Raw genomic sequence first — 12,238 nt, forward strand, 5'->3', positions numbered from 1 at the left:
GACCTTCTGACAAAAATTATTAATTTGCCTTCTATGTATCTTACTATAATTCACCAAATGTCCCGTCTGTGCGTTCCCAGGTACCGCAAAAAACGGCTGAACCGATCGCAACGATATTTTGTGTGGGTAATCCTGGGACCACCTGGAGTAAAATAGGCCATATTGTTTTTCAATTTTTCCAATTTTTCCAAACACGATGGAATAATATTTACCGATATGAACAGTGATGTGGCTTTTATTGAAATTTCTACAAATACGGTTTAGATTTTGATGAGAATTATGAACCTGGCGCGAATGCGGAAGTGGACAGATTGCGCGGCAACGTTTTTTCATGGAAGTCCTTCACGAACTTGCTGTCCATGTCTGATGTGCAACTGAAGGTGCGACAGGAATGTGGAATTTATTGGTTTCATGCTTTAGCATTCGCCGTTTCTGCATTGTCTGTTTGCTTCTGGCCTACCACCCATGCGTAGCACGGGTACCTCACTAGTTATCATAATGAAGCTTTGGTAAAAATTTGATGACAAAACTCAAAAGAAAAAAAGTTATGGCCGGACACACATCAACACACATCAACACACACACATATATATATATATAAACACACACACACACACACACACACACACAGACAGAAGTGATTGCAAAAACCCAGTCTCCTACTGTGCAGAGGACGGGCTAATCATCAAGCTTCACCGGTAGAAAAAAAAAAATTATTCATCAAAAGTTGTCTATAAACATTTCTTCACACCTGTTGTTCAGAAATATAATAAAATATCAGCTAACGAATGATCACAGAGCCGGTACGAATGTCTTTCTCACCTCACGATCAATAAACATGATGTCTGTGGATTCATGTGCCTCGACTCCTCCTTGCTGGTAATGTTGCAAAATTTCCTCAGAAGACAAATCACACCTACAGAAAACACTTGGTTGACCTCGGCCCTGATAAAGCTTCCTTTCTCGAATGGAAAAGTTAGGGAGTGTATCAGTAATGCATAATCAAACGCACATCGCGATGGTGACACACGTAACTATACCATCATCATCACAATTATCATATCATCATGCCGACAACTAATTGCAATAAAAGTTCCATTTTGTGACCGTTTGACAGAAACACGAAATTCTTTCCCTGCACACATCAAATCCTGGAGTTGATCAACTGGATCACGTGAGCTTTGCAGCACGTTGATACTCAAGATTCATTAAACCAGACGTCAAAGAAAAATAGGCCAAGTAGTCCTGTACTTCACACCTGAGCTGCCCATGTAGATTTTGACACAGCAACCTTGACCTTTTGAACTACTTGTTAAAGAAATTGGGCGACAAGCTTTGCACGTTCTCGATGTACGGTAGTCAAGAGAGGAATTAAAAATAAATTTATTATTTATATATAAAATATATATATAATATAATATTATATTATATATATATAATTATAATTATAATTAATATAATTAATATAAATATAATTATAATTATAATATAATTATGGTATTTATATAAATTTATATAAATTGTTTTTATATATTATATTTTATATTATTATAATTATAATATAATTATAATATAAAATATAATATATAAAAACAATTTATATAAATACCATGCTTGGTATTCATGTCATGGTCATAAATCTGTATTGACAAGCAGGTTGGGAAATTAATGTTTTTTTTGTTGAGGTTGTTGTTTAATACACTTTGTTGAGGCTCGTGGCAGAGCTCGAACACAGAATAGGCAGCCGCATCATAGAAGTGGATGGAAAATTGTATTTAGAATCGAGGTTCGTGGAAGAGCTAGAGCACTGAATCAGGATGTAACGTAACAAAAGGAAAAGTGGAGCGACGTGGGGAGACATCAAAAGTGGAGGTGAAGGCCAAGATAAAGGAGGGTGACTTGGACAAACAATGGGTGTGGGGAAGGACGGTGGGTAGGAGACGATGCATTGAGTGGAAAAGTTGGATACAGGAGGAAATTCTCAGGAAGGGAAAACTGGAAATGTGGAAGGAGGGCTTCAGGTGTGGAATGGGGGTGGGTGGGGCAACGAGGGTAGAAAGTATCATGGTTTTGGATTGGGGATGACCTGAGATGGTGGTGAATAGTTGTCTTAACACTAGAACGACCAGCCTCACCCACCTACCTAATAGCTCAAAAATCTCTTTGTCCGTGAGCCCTGGCCACGTGAATCTAGTACATGTTTACTGTATAGCGTGAATACAGAACACTGTCTGAAATCGAATGAATAAATGAACGAATGAAAAATTTGGAAATTTTACATGCACTTTCTGCTAAGCAGATTCGGCACACAGAGATGAAATCTCATCTGAACATGTATTGATAATAACTTATCTCAAATTACAATTCATCAATGCTGAAGCCATGTCTTTTATGCAATACATTTCCTTAGCGGTCAAATTGACCGCAGTGGCGGTTTTAGGTATAACAGCCTGTAACTCATATGTGGTTGAGGTCAGGAGGTCAATATTTTGTATGAATATTCAACACCCAGAAGCAAGAAAAGTCAAGGAAAATCAAAACTGTGAACAAAAAAATTACACTCATAGTGAGCTACCAAACATGTGCTTGCGGTCAAATTGACCGCTCCGCGGGTTCTAGTGTTAAAGATATGGAGGGAAGAATGAGATTGAATGTGGAAGTTGCTTCCACAGATGGGAAAAAGACGAACGAATGAGTGGAGGTGAGCAGTAATTCTGGATTTTGATCGTTTCACCAGAAGGGTATATGGTAGACCATGTGCGCCCTGGAAGACCTGGGGGTGGGGGAAAAGCAAGGAAAGAGCAGAGGGTGCAAGACCAACTCGAATGGCACTCGGTGGAGCGCATACCTCCGCCAGGATCAACAGTTTATGTTTTGTATCCCACTGATAGGCCTGATCTTCGGACCTGAACCAAAATCGAATCGGCTTGTTCTTGTCACCTAAACAACGCGTTCACCAAGTCTAGTCATAACTCGTCCATAACTTTTTTTAAATACCACGCTATATAATCGCTTTTTGCCCGATATCTCTATGGTGAAGAATCACTTAAAAATCAAATAATTCTCGTATCGGAATCCATTTTCAGAACTTCACCAAAATCGAATCTATTTGTCCTGGTCGGACACCCAACATGTCCACAAGTTTCGTCCAAATCCGTCCACAGCGTTTTGAGATATCCTGCTATGTATCGTTTTTGGTCCTATCTCCCAATGGTGAAGAACCACTTAAAAAATTCTCGTAGCCGGATCCTTATCCGGATCTTCACCAAAATCTAATCATTTCGTCCGTGTCACATACACTACATCTGAGCCAAATTTCGTCCGGAGCCGTCCACAACTTTTCGAGATATCTTGTTGTTCACAGACAGACAGACAGGGGTGAAAACATAACCTCCATCCATCTTCGGTGGCGGAGGTAAAAATGAGGTGAAGAAGATAGAGACACCACCGACATGAACTGTCTGCGATGGGAAAGCGATAGGCCCATAGACTCAGCTTCAGCGCGGAATAATTTTGGTTGAAGGAACGGAGAAAGGTCGTGCTATAGGAACCATAGTGGGATTGACAGACCAAATGCTTCAGTGAGAGACAGATTTGTAAAATATGCCTTGTGAAGAGGAAACATACATTGTGATGAAGAAGAACATGTGGAGTGCTCATGCCGGAGAAATTTAACGAGCTGAGAGGGTGGTGGACGTCAGCTGTCTTGAAGCCTTGGAGGGATCTTTCTGCCATGTTTTGTGCAAAATCTACCTTATACCTTTTCCTCCTCAAATTTCAAAAGCATGTCAACCACTCTTGGCAAGTTTTACACAAATCTGCTATAAACGATGGTGAAATCAGAATGACATGAGGGCCGACAAGTAAAATGAAATGAAAATGAGGTCTCAGCAACTCGATGTGACCACTCGTGCAAAATATTTACCTGACAAAGAAATCGGCGCTTGGCCTTCCCATGCTGGTCCAGTTCCTCACAATTCCCATTAGGCAAGGAGTGCTCAAACATTGGATGGGCAAGTTTACCTACGGGCAAAATATGTGCAAAGCAAAACAGTTAATCCAATGTGAGTTAACTTGAAATGGTAACCACACAATTGCATACGGACCGGGATGCTGAACATCTTCCATGAAAACGACGCAAAATCAATACGTAGACAAGGCCACCATAACGAAATGACACACGTCAACATGTGGAATCATAAAGGAGGTGACTGCCGTCACCAAGAGATTCTGTGTGACTTGCAAAATGGCATAATTAAAGTGCTTTCTTTAAAATACAGGAATCTCTGCTCATGGACAAGTTACTTTACAGGAAGAAGCAGGTTGAGAGACTGACATCGGATCAGAGGGGAACAGGGACACGAATACCTCACATAAGAGTGGCAGAGTGAGAGACAGGTTGAAGATTGGAGGTCACGTCTCTTCAAAGCTGTCCATGCGCGCACGCTTTCGAAGTTAAGTAATTTTTCACAATTGTGTTTTTGTCGAAACTGTATCTTTCTTTCGGTGTGTGTACCTATTGGTTGTCTTTATTAGGATTCTCGGTGTTGGTTTTTCATACCTGTGTACAGAATCGTCGGTTAGTTCGTGTCGCGTATTCTGAGGCCTAGTGTAGTACTAGTAGGCTACCGTGTCCGACCTTGGCTTGAGGATTTGTTTTTGTCTCAGCGGTTCTTCGATTGCGCTGCAATTACTTTCGGTCTCTGTTTTTCCCGGTTTTTTCACCCCATACTTCCTTGTTTTAAAATCTCAACTCAAAAAAAAAAAACCAAAAAAATATTTCGTCCTCTGTTCTTATCCGTTTGTTCGTTCTTATTTGTTAGTTCGTTCTTCGACCACGTTGTTCGTGATCACGTGATCACGTTGTGAAAAAATGTTTAAACTGTCCCCTGAAGAACTATTCTGTCGTATTCCATAACACCTTTTTCTTCTTCTTCTATAAAAGGATGCTTTCGACTTGCTCACCAAATCTATTCATTCCAAAAAAATATTCCATCTCTTACAGTGCCTCTTTCATACATTCCCTAAACTCTCCAGCACTCCACCCATCCTTCAGCGTCCTCAAACGTATTTTTGACTCGAAGGTCTCAAGAAACTCATTTTGCAATGAATGTTCGTTTCCCATTAATCGTACACTTTTCAAAATCCAATCTCACCCCTCCCCTCCAAATCTTCCCCATCACCCAATCCCTCCAAATCTTCCCCATCACACCTTCCCTCCAAAACTTCCCCATCACCCGTCCCCTCCAAAACTTCCCCATCACCCCTCCCCTCTAAATCTACCCCCTTACCCCTCCCCTCCAAATCATCCCCATCACCCATCTCTTTCAAATCTTCCCCCTTGCCCCTCCCCTCCAAATCTTCCCCATCACCAATCCCTTTCAAATCTCCCCCCTTGCCCCTTCCTTCCTAAACTCCCCCCACACCCCTCCCCTCCGAGACTCTCCCTCGCCCCTCCCCTTCAAATCTCCCCACCCTCATTTCTTCTCAATTTCCCCCCTCTCACTCCCCCTCTCAAAGCGTCCTTCCCGCTTCTTCCCCCTTCCAACTCTCACCTCCATCTCCCCCAACCTTCTGCCTCGCTCTTCCCCCTCCTCAAATAACACCTCATTGTGCCTCACCCAATCACCATCAAACCTTTTGTCCGCCCCATCCTTCCCTTTCTCCGAGCTATTCTGAAATCTCTGACACACCTTCAACAGCTCTCCCTACCTCTTCCACCTCTTCCACATCTTACCCTACCCCTCCTCCTCCCTGTTCTGTATCCGATGCTCCCCCTTCCTCTTCATTAACGGTATGGACCTCAAACATCCGGGGCCTTCGTTCAAACTCAACTGATCTCTCCATACAGGTTGCTTCTGTCAAACCAGACATGATCTGCTTAACAGAAACTTTCCTCCTTCATGATGTCTCTGATTCCTTAGTATCTCTCCTGGGTTACTCCCTCCTCCGGTATGATAGACCTGAGCCTCGTCCTGGAGGTGGGGTTGCTATCTTTATCAAAAACTCTCTTCCTCACTCGTCCTGCACTGCACTCTCTCCACCTCACCCCCAGGAATACCTCTGGCTACGGCTTCCCCTTCGCTCCCACCTCTTGTTCATATGTGTGTTGTACCGTCCACCAAACCGTGATGACTCCATCTACATCTCGCTGTCTGATAATATGGACCAACTTCTGTCTACTCATCCCAACTCTCTCTTCCTCATATGTGGTGATTTCAATTGTCACCGTGCCAGTTGGCTGGGTGTGGGTACCTCTCTCACTAGCCATGGCTCCTCAGCAAAGGACTTCTGCGACTCACTGGGATTGACACAATCTGTCAATTTCCCGACCCGGATCTCAGTCAACGGAGCATCTTCTCTTCTGAACTTGGTTATGACTAACTTCCCTGAAAATGTCTGCTGCTCTTCTTCTGCTCCAATCGGCTCATCTGATCATGTGCTTGTTAAAGTGGACATCTCTCTGACCATTCTCAGGGAGCCTGCTCAGCGTCGACGAGTCTGGCATTTCACTCAGGCCAACTGGCACGGTCTTCAAGCAGCCATCAATCATCTGGACTGGTCTCCCATCTCTACCACCTCTGACATCAACTCATCCTGGGAATTCTTCCAAAGTAAATTGCTCTCTCTCATGCACAGATTTATCACATCTCGCCTTCAGTTGTCATACCCTTCCTCCCGTCCATGGTACACGGAATCTTGTGGTGAAGCTGTTGCCCAGAAACAACTTGCCTTCGTCTCCTGGAAAGCAAATCCAACGGAAGGAAATCTCATTTCCTTTCACAAAGCCCGAAACAAGTGTGTCCACCCTCAGGAGAGCCAGGAAACAATATCTCTCCGTTCTCAAGACCGAACTCTCTTGTCTGTCTCCCTCTTCCAAGTCCTGGTGGCATCTGGTCAAATCTGTTTCTGGTGTTTGTTCCCCCTCCATCCCCTCCCTTACCTCAAACGGCTACACAGCTGACTCCGCACGTGAAAAAGCTGAATGCCTCAACTCTGTGTTTGCCTCCAAATCTTGTGTCCCAAACCCATCCCTCTCTGTACCCACCGTACCCAGTCGTACCCAGCTGCTCCTGGACTCGGTGTCCTTTCCTCCTGACAAGGTGGAAAAGTTTCTGTCAACCCTCGACTCTGATTCTGCAACTGGACCTGACGGCATCAGCCCACGGGTCCTAAAATCCTGTTCTTCCGCTCTTTCCCTCCCTCTCTCTGTTCTCTTCACCCTCTCTTTTGCTCAAGGTCAACTGCCATCTGCTTGGAAATCAGCCAACATCACCGCTTTGCACAAAAAGGTGCAAAAACAGATCCTAGCGAATACAGACCAATCAGCCTTCTCCCAATTATCAGCAAAGTCATGGAATCCATCATTGCTTCGGATATGAAATCTTTCCTCTTCTCCAATGGCTTGATCTCTGATCATCAATTTGGTTTCAGACCAGGTCACTCTACTCTGGACATGCTGCTTCTGCTGTCTCAACAATGGATGGAGGTCCTCAATGCCAAACAGGAAATTAGAGCTGTCTCCCTCGACATATCACGTGCCTTCGATACGGTCTGGCACCCTGCTCTGCTCACCAAACTCTCCTCCTTTGGTATCCATGGATATCTCCACGCATGGCTGGCGGACTTCCTCTCTCGTCGTAGTCAACATGTGGCCCTGAATGGGTTTCTCTCATCTCCTCTTCCTGTTCAGGCTGGAGTTCCCCAAGGCAGTGTTCTGGGCCCTGTGCTTTTTCTGGTCTTCATCAATGATGTCTCTGACTCTCTTGAAAATCCTCTCTATCTTTTTGCTGATGACTCCACTCTCTGCCGCTCCATTCCTCATCCCTCAGATCGGCAGTCTGCAGCCTCCTCACTCTCTGCAGACCTGGACAAAATCACAGACTGGGCAAACAAGTGGAACATGTCTTTCAATCCTGACAAATCTCACACTCTTACGATGACTCTCCGAAAAGACCGACTGGACAACCCTCCCATCTACTTTCTGAATAATCCTCTCCAAGAAGTTCTGTCACTCAAGCTTTTGGGTCTCACTATCTGCCATGATCTTTCCTGGGAAAACCACATTTCCAAGCTGGCCTCCAAAGCCAGTCGCCGACTGGGCATCCTCCGTCGTGCGAAGTCCTTCCTTGGCACACCTGAGCTCCTCACCACATACAAGGCTTTCATCCGCAGCTCAATGGAATACTGCTCTCCCCTCTGGGCTGGTGCTCCTGCCTCACACCTAGCTCGTCTTCACGCTGCTGAAACCAAAGCGTTCAGAATCATTGGAATCTCCCGCGATGACGCTATCTCCGAGGGCCTTTCACTTACTCACCGCAGGCAGGTTGGTGGTCTTTCCGTCTTCCACCGACTCCTCTCTGGCCTTGCTCCCCTAGCTCTCTCTGGGCTCTGTCCCCCAAATATTCCTACAGGTCGCACAAGATCTGCCTGCAACCCTCTTATGGTTAAACTGCCAAAGTAAAGACTCTCTGCTCACCTTCACTCCTTCATACCTCTTTTCTCCCACCTCTGGAACAAACTCCCTCAGTCTTTTCAATCCCACTCCTCCCTTCAGGTCTTTAAAACGGCTGTTCACCACCATCTCTTATCTTCCCCAATCCAAAACCTTGATCTTTTCTACTCCCGCTAATTTCACCCCAAATCCACTTTTTTGAGGTGACTTTTGACTTCTTTCCTGGAAGTCCTTGGTGTCCTTTCGTTTTATACCTATCCTGCCTCCCCCCAGGCCCTCTCCCTCCAAAAACATCTCCCGATGTCCCTGCTCTCAAATGTTGTGTTTGTGTGCCTCCTCCCCTTCTCTCCCCATCTTGTCGACCGCTCCCCTTTTTATATACTTTGTTTGCTTGTTTGTTTGATAAATGTTAGCTCTTTCACGAGCCTCGACTCTGTATACAAAAAAAACAAAAAAAACAAAAAAAAAAACCCCTGCTCTGCAGGGAAAAATGGCCTCCAAAGGTGGTTCTTCATCATTAAGAAACTGTTGCGGCCTGTTCTAAGGCAAGGCATGTTTGAGCAGTCGAACAAAATGGCAGCTTAATAACCCAGCGATGCGACAGAGGGCTGACCAAGATGGCACACAGCCATTTTGGTGAGGCTTATTCCTTGCAAAATCGAAGATTTAAGAAGTATATTGGTCGGTTGCGTTTGTGGTTCTGTCTGTCTGTTTGTTTGTCTGTTTGTCACCGGCCTACAGGTCACAATTCTAAACCGATCGTCACAAAACTACACCAAGTTGTCTAGTTTGTCCCAATTGAGAAGCCTATTGATTTTGAGGTCAAAGGTTAAAGGTCATCTGGAGGTCAAATTTCTAAAATCGCCATTTAAAATCCGATTGACTTCAATCGGATTCAATCGGAATCGGATTCAATGAGTCAATAAATTGGGAAATGAACTATTTTTGAGGTCAAAAGGTCAAAGGTCAACTCAAGGTGAAATTTTAAAAGTCATCAATTTTCATCCAAAAAGCCGTCAATTCTCAACCGATTGACTTGAAAATTAAACAGCATTTGCATATCGAGTCACTAAATTGGGAAACATACTATTTTTGAGGTCAAAAGGTGAAAGGTCAAACTTCCAAAATCATCAATTTTCATCTGAAAAACCATCAATTTTCATCCAATTGACTTGGAAATTGAAGAGCATTTGCACAGTGTCAATAAATAGGAAAACCAACTATTTTTGAGGTCAAAACATCAAACATTTCAAATCTGGCCTCCAAAGCCAGTCGCCGACTGGGCATCCTCCGTCGTGCGAAGTCCTTCCTTGGCACACCTGAGCTCCTCACCACGTACAAGGCTTTCATCCGCAGCTCAATGGAATACTGCTCTCCCCTCTGGGCTGGTGCTCCTGCCTCACACCTAGCTCGTCTTCACGCTGTTGAAAGCAAAGCATTCAGAATCATTGGAATCTCCCGCGATGAAGCAAACTCCAAGTGCCTCTCACTCACTCACCGCAGGCAGGTTGGTGGTCTTTCCGTCTTCTACCGACTCCTCTCTGGCCTTGCCCCCCCAGCTCTCTCTGGGCTCTGTCCCGTAAATATTCCTACAGGTCGCACAAGATCTGCCTGCAACCCTCTTATGGTTAAACTGCCAAAATCAAGACTCTCTGCTCACCTTCACTCCTTCACTCCCCTTTTCTCCCGCCTCTGGAACAAACTCCCTCACTCTCTTCAATCCCACTCCACCCTCCAGGTCTTTAAAACAGCTGTTCACCACCATCTCTTATCTTCCCCCATCCAAAACCTTGATCTTTTCTATCCCCGATAATTTCACCCCAATTCCACTTTTTGAAATACCAACTTCTGTCCTGGAAGTCCTTGGTGTCCTTGTGTTTTATACTTCTCCCACCCCCCCCCCCCCCCCCCCCCCCATCCCACGCCTCCTCCCCCCAAGCCCTCTCCCTGCCACACATCTCCCTGCTCTTAAATGTTGTGTGCTCTCAAGTGTTTGTGTGCTTCCCATTCTCTTGTCTTCCGCTCCCTCTTTTTATATATTTTGTTTGCAAGTATCGTGCTACACATGACGACTTCTTGTATATTTTAAATTTTTTTGTGATGAGCACCCCCTAAATTATCTTCAAAAAGCGTGTTTACATTCACTGAAACACAGTTTTTATTCATGCACTCCCTTGGAGTTTCCATAGTATGCATGCAAAATTTTGGCCGCTAGATTTAGGACTCAAATCATATAAAGTAATGGGACTCAAAATATTAAAAATCTTATCTTGGCTTTTATGAGACTCGACCTGTAGTACACTTTCACATACCTCATCTCGAATCTCAGCCAGCACAGAGTGGAAGATCTCTTGGACAACAAGCTCAGGTTGCAGATCCTCCACACAAAGCTTGTCTACCAAAGCATCGTTGGCCACCTGCAAATACGGGTTTGGTGAGATTTTCACAACATTCTTGCAAAATGTCTCCAGTATAGGTTCATAAAAGTTATTTTGAGGTGGTGAAGGTAATGCAACGTCTCCCAAATCAATAATGTCGTTCGAAACAACAGCCATTACATTAAGGATCTCTGATGAAACGAGACGCTGCACTTCGACCAGACGTGGCCCGGCTCACGGCACGATATGCTGATCGACATGGATAAGTCGTGCCGTGAGCAGGGCCATTGTAGCTTGGCGCCGTAACACCTGGCCAGTGTGATCTGTAGTGCTTCCACCAACAACGTATCCTCCTGTAACCTAGCAACCATTGACATTGTAAAGAGATCGGGTGCACTGACCAGGGGTTCAGGGTGTCCCCCGGGCACATCCAGCAGTCCCTGCGCTTCGGCCACGGAATGACTGCGGTGCAATAGCACGAGGCGGTTGTCTCGTGTGCAGAGCACAGCACCCACGCCGAGGGGGTCGGCCAGGTACGCCTGGGGGTCGTCGCACACCGTCAGTCCCCATCTGCGCAGGTGGGCCGGCTTCTCTCCGGGTGCCAAATTCGTGCCCAGGTAGTCTCGGTATCCGGTCAGCCCCAACCGGATTCCAAGCAACCCTGCCGAATCCACCTCCGCGCCGCTGAAACGGAACTTTGGCGCGTCGAAGATCCGAGGGTTTCCCCGCAAGCGGTCCTGCCACACGACCTCGATGTCCTGTTCGTCGGATTCGGACAAGGTTCGGCGACCGTACCTTGTGGAAAGCTCAACACGAACGCTTTCCTGAGGTAAACCCTGTCGACAAGGGGCGACCAGTATCACGGTTACCTCATTGTCTTCCTCCATCAACCCACGGAAACATTCACATAAGTATTAAACAGTACAGCGCATACGCGCTCTGATGTCCTTTAGGCGGTGTAGAAGGGGCGTTTAGCCAAAGTAACGTTGGTGGTTTAGTTTCATAACGACAAACAATAAGAGACGCAGTAAATTTGTTTTTAAATATTGTTTTTCAACATAATAATACTTAAGTGTATATTTTAAGGACTATTTAAAATTGATACGAACAACTCAAAGGCCGGTTTTATTTCTTCGGAAAGTTTTTCCTTGTTCAGTATTCTGGGTCGTTGAGCTGCGTTTTAATAAGTATCACTCAGGTGGTCGGTTAAAGTAGCTTAAACTCCCCACGAGAATCCTTCCTATAGTAATTGTTTTCAGGGTCCACTGTCATTAAAATTGTGTAAAACCTCTTAATATGATTGTAATGAATTGTAAGTACGTAATATATAAACGCCAAACTATTGTGACAAGCACAGTACCCACCCGATGGCCGATCTTCTTCTAAGCAGGCAACATATTCTTGT

At 45.0% G+C, this 12,238-nt stretch overlaps 1 protein-coding gene across 1 annotated transcript; it reads right to left on the reverse strand.

Moving 5' to 3' along the window:
• Positions 1–822: 822 nt before the first annotated feature.
• NUDT22 (nudix hydrolase 22) lies at positions 823–11,788 on the reverse strand (the record flags this gene model as incomplete). The annotated part of the gene is given in 4 exon segments (XM_078779372.1): positions 823–916; positions 3,926–4,023; positions 10,768–10,872; positions 11,235–11,788. Coding segments are annotated over 4 exon segments (783 nt in total), but the record flags the coding sequence as incomplete, so codon positions are not given.
• Positions 11,789–12,238: the final 450 nt, after the last annotated feature.

The sequence above is a fragment of the Myxine glutinosa genome, chromosome 5, assembly GCF_964187855.1.
Source record: "Myxine glutinosa chromosome 5, kmMyxGlut1.1, whole genome shotgun sequence".
NCBI classification, from domain to species: Eukaryota; Metazoa; Chordata; class Myxini; order Myxiniformes; family Myxinidae; genus Myxine; species Myxine glutinosa.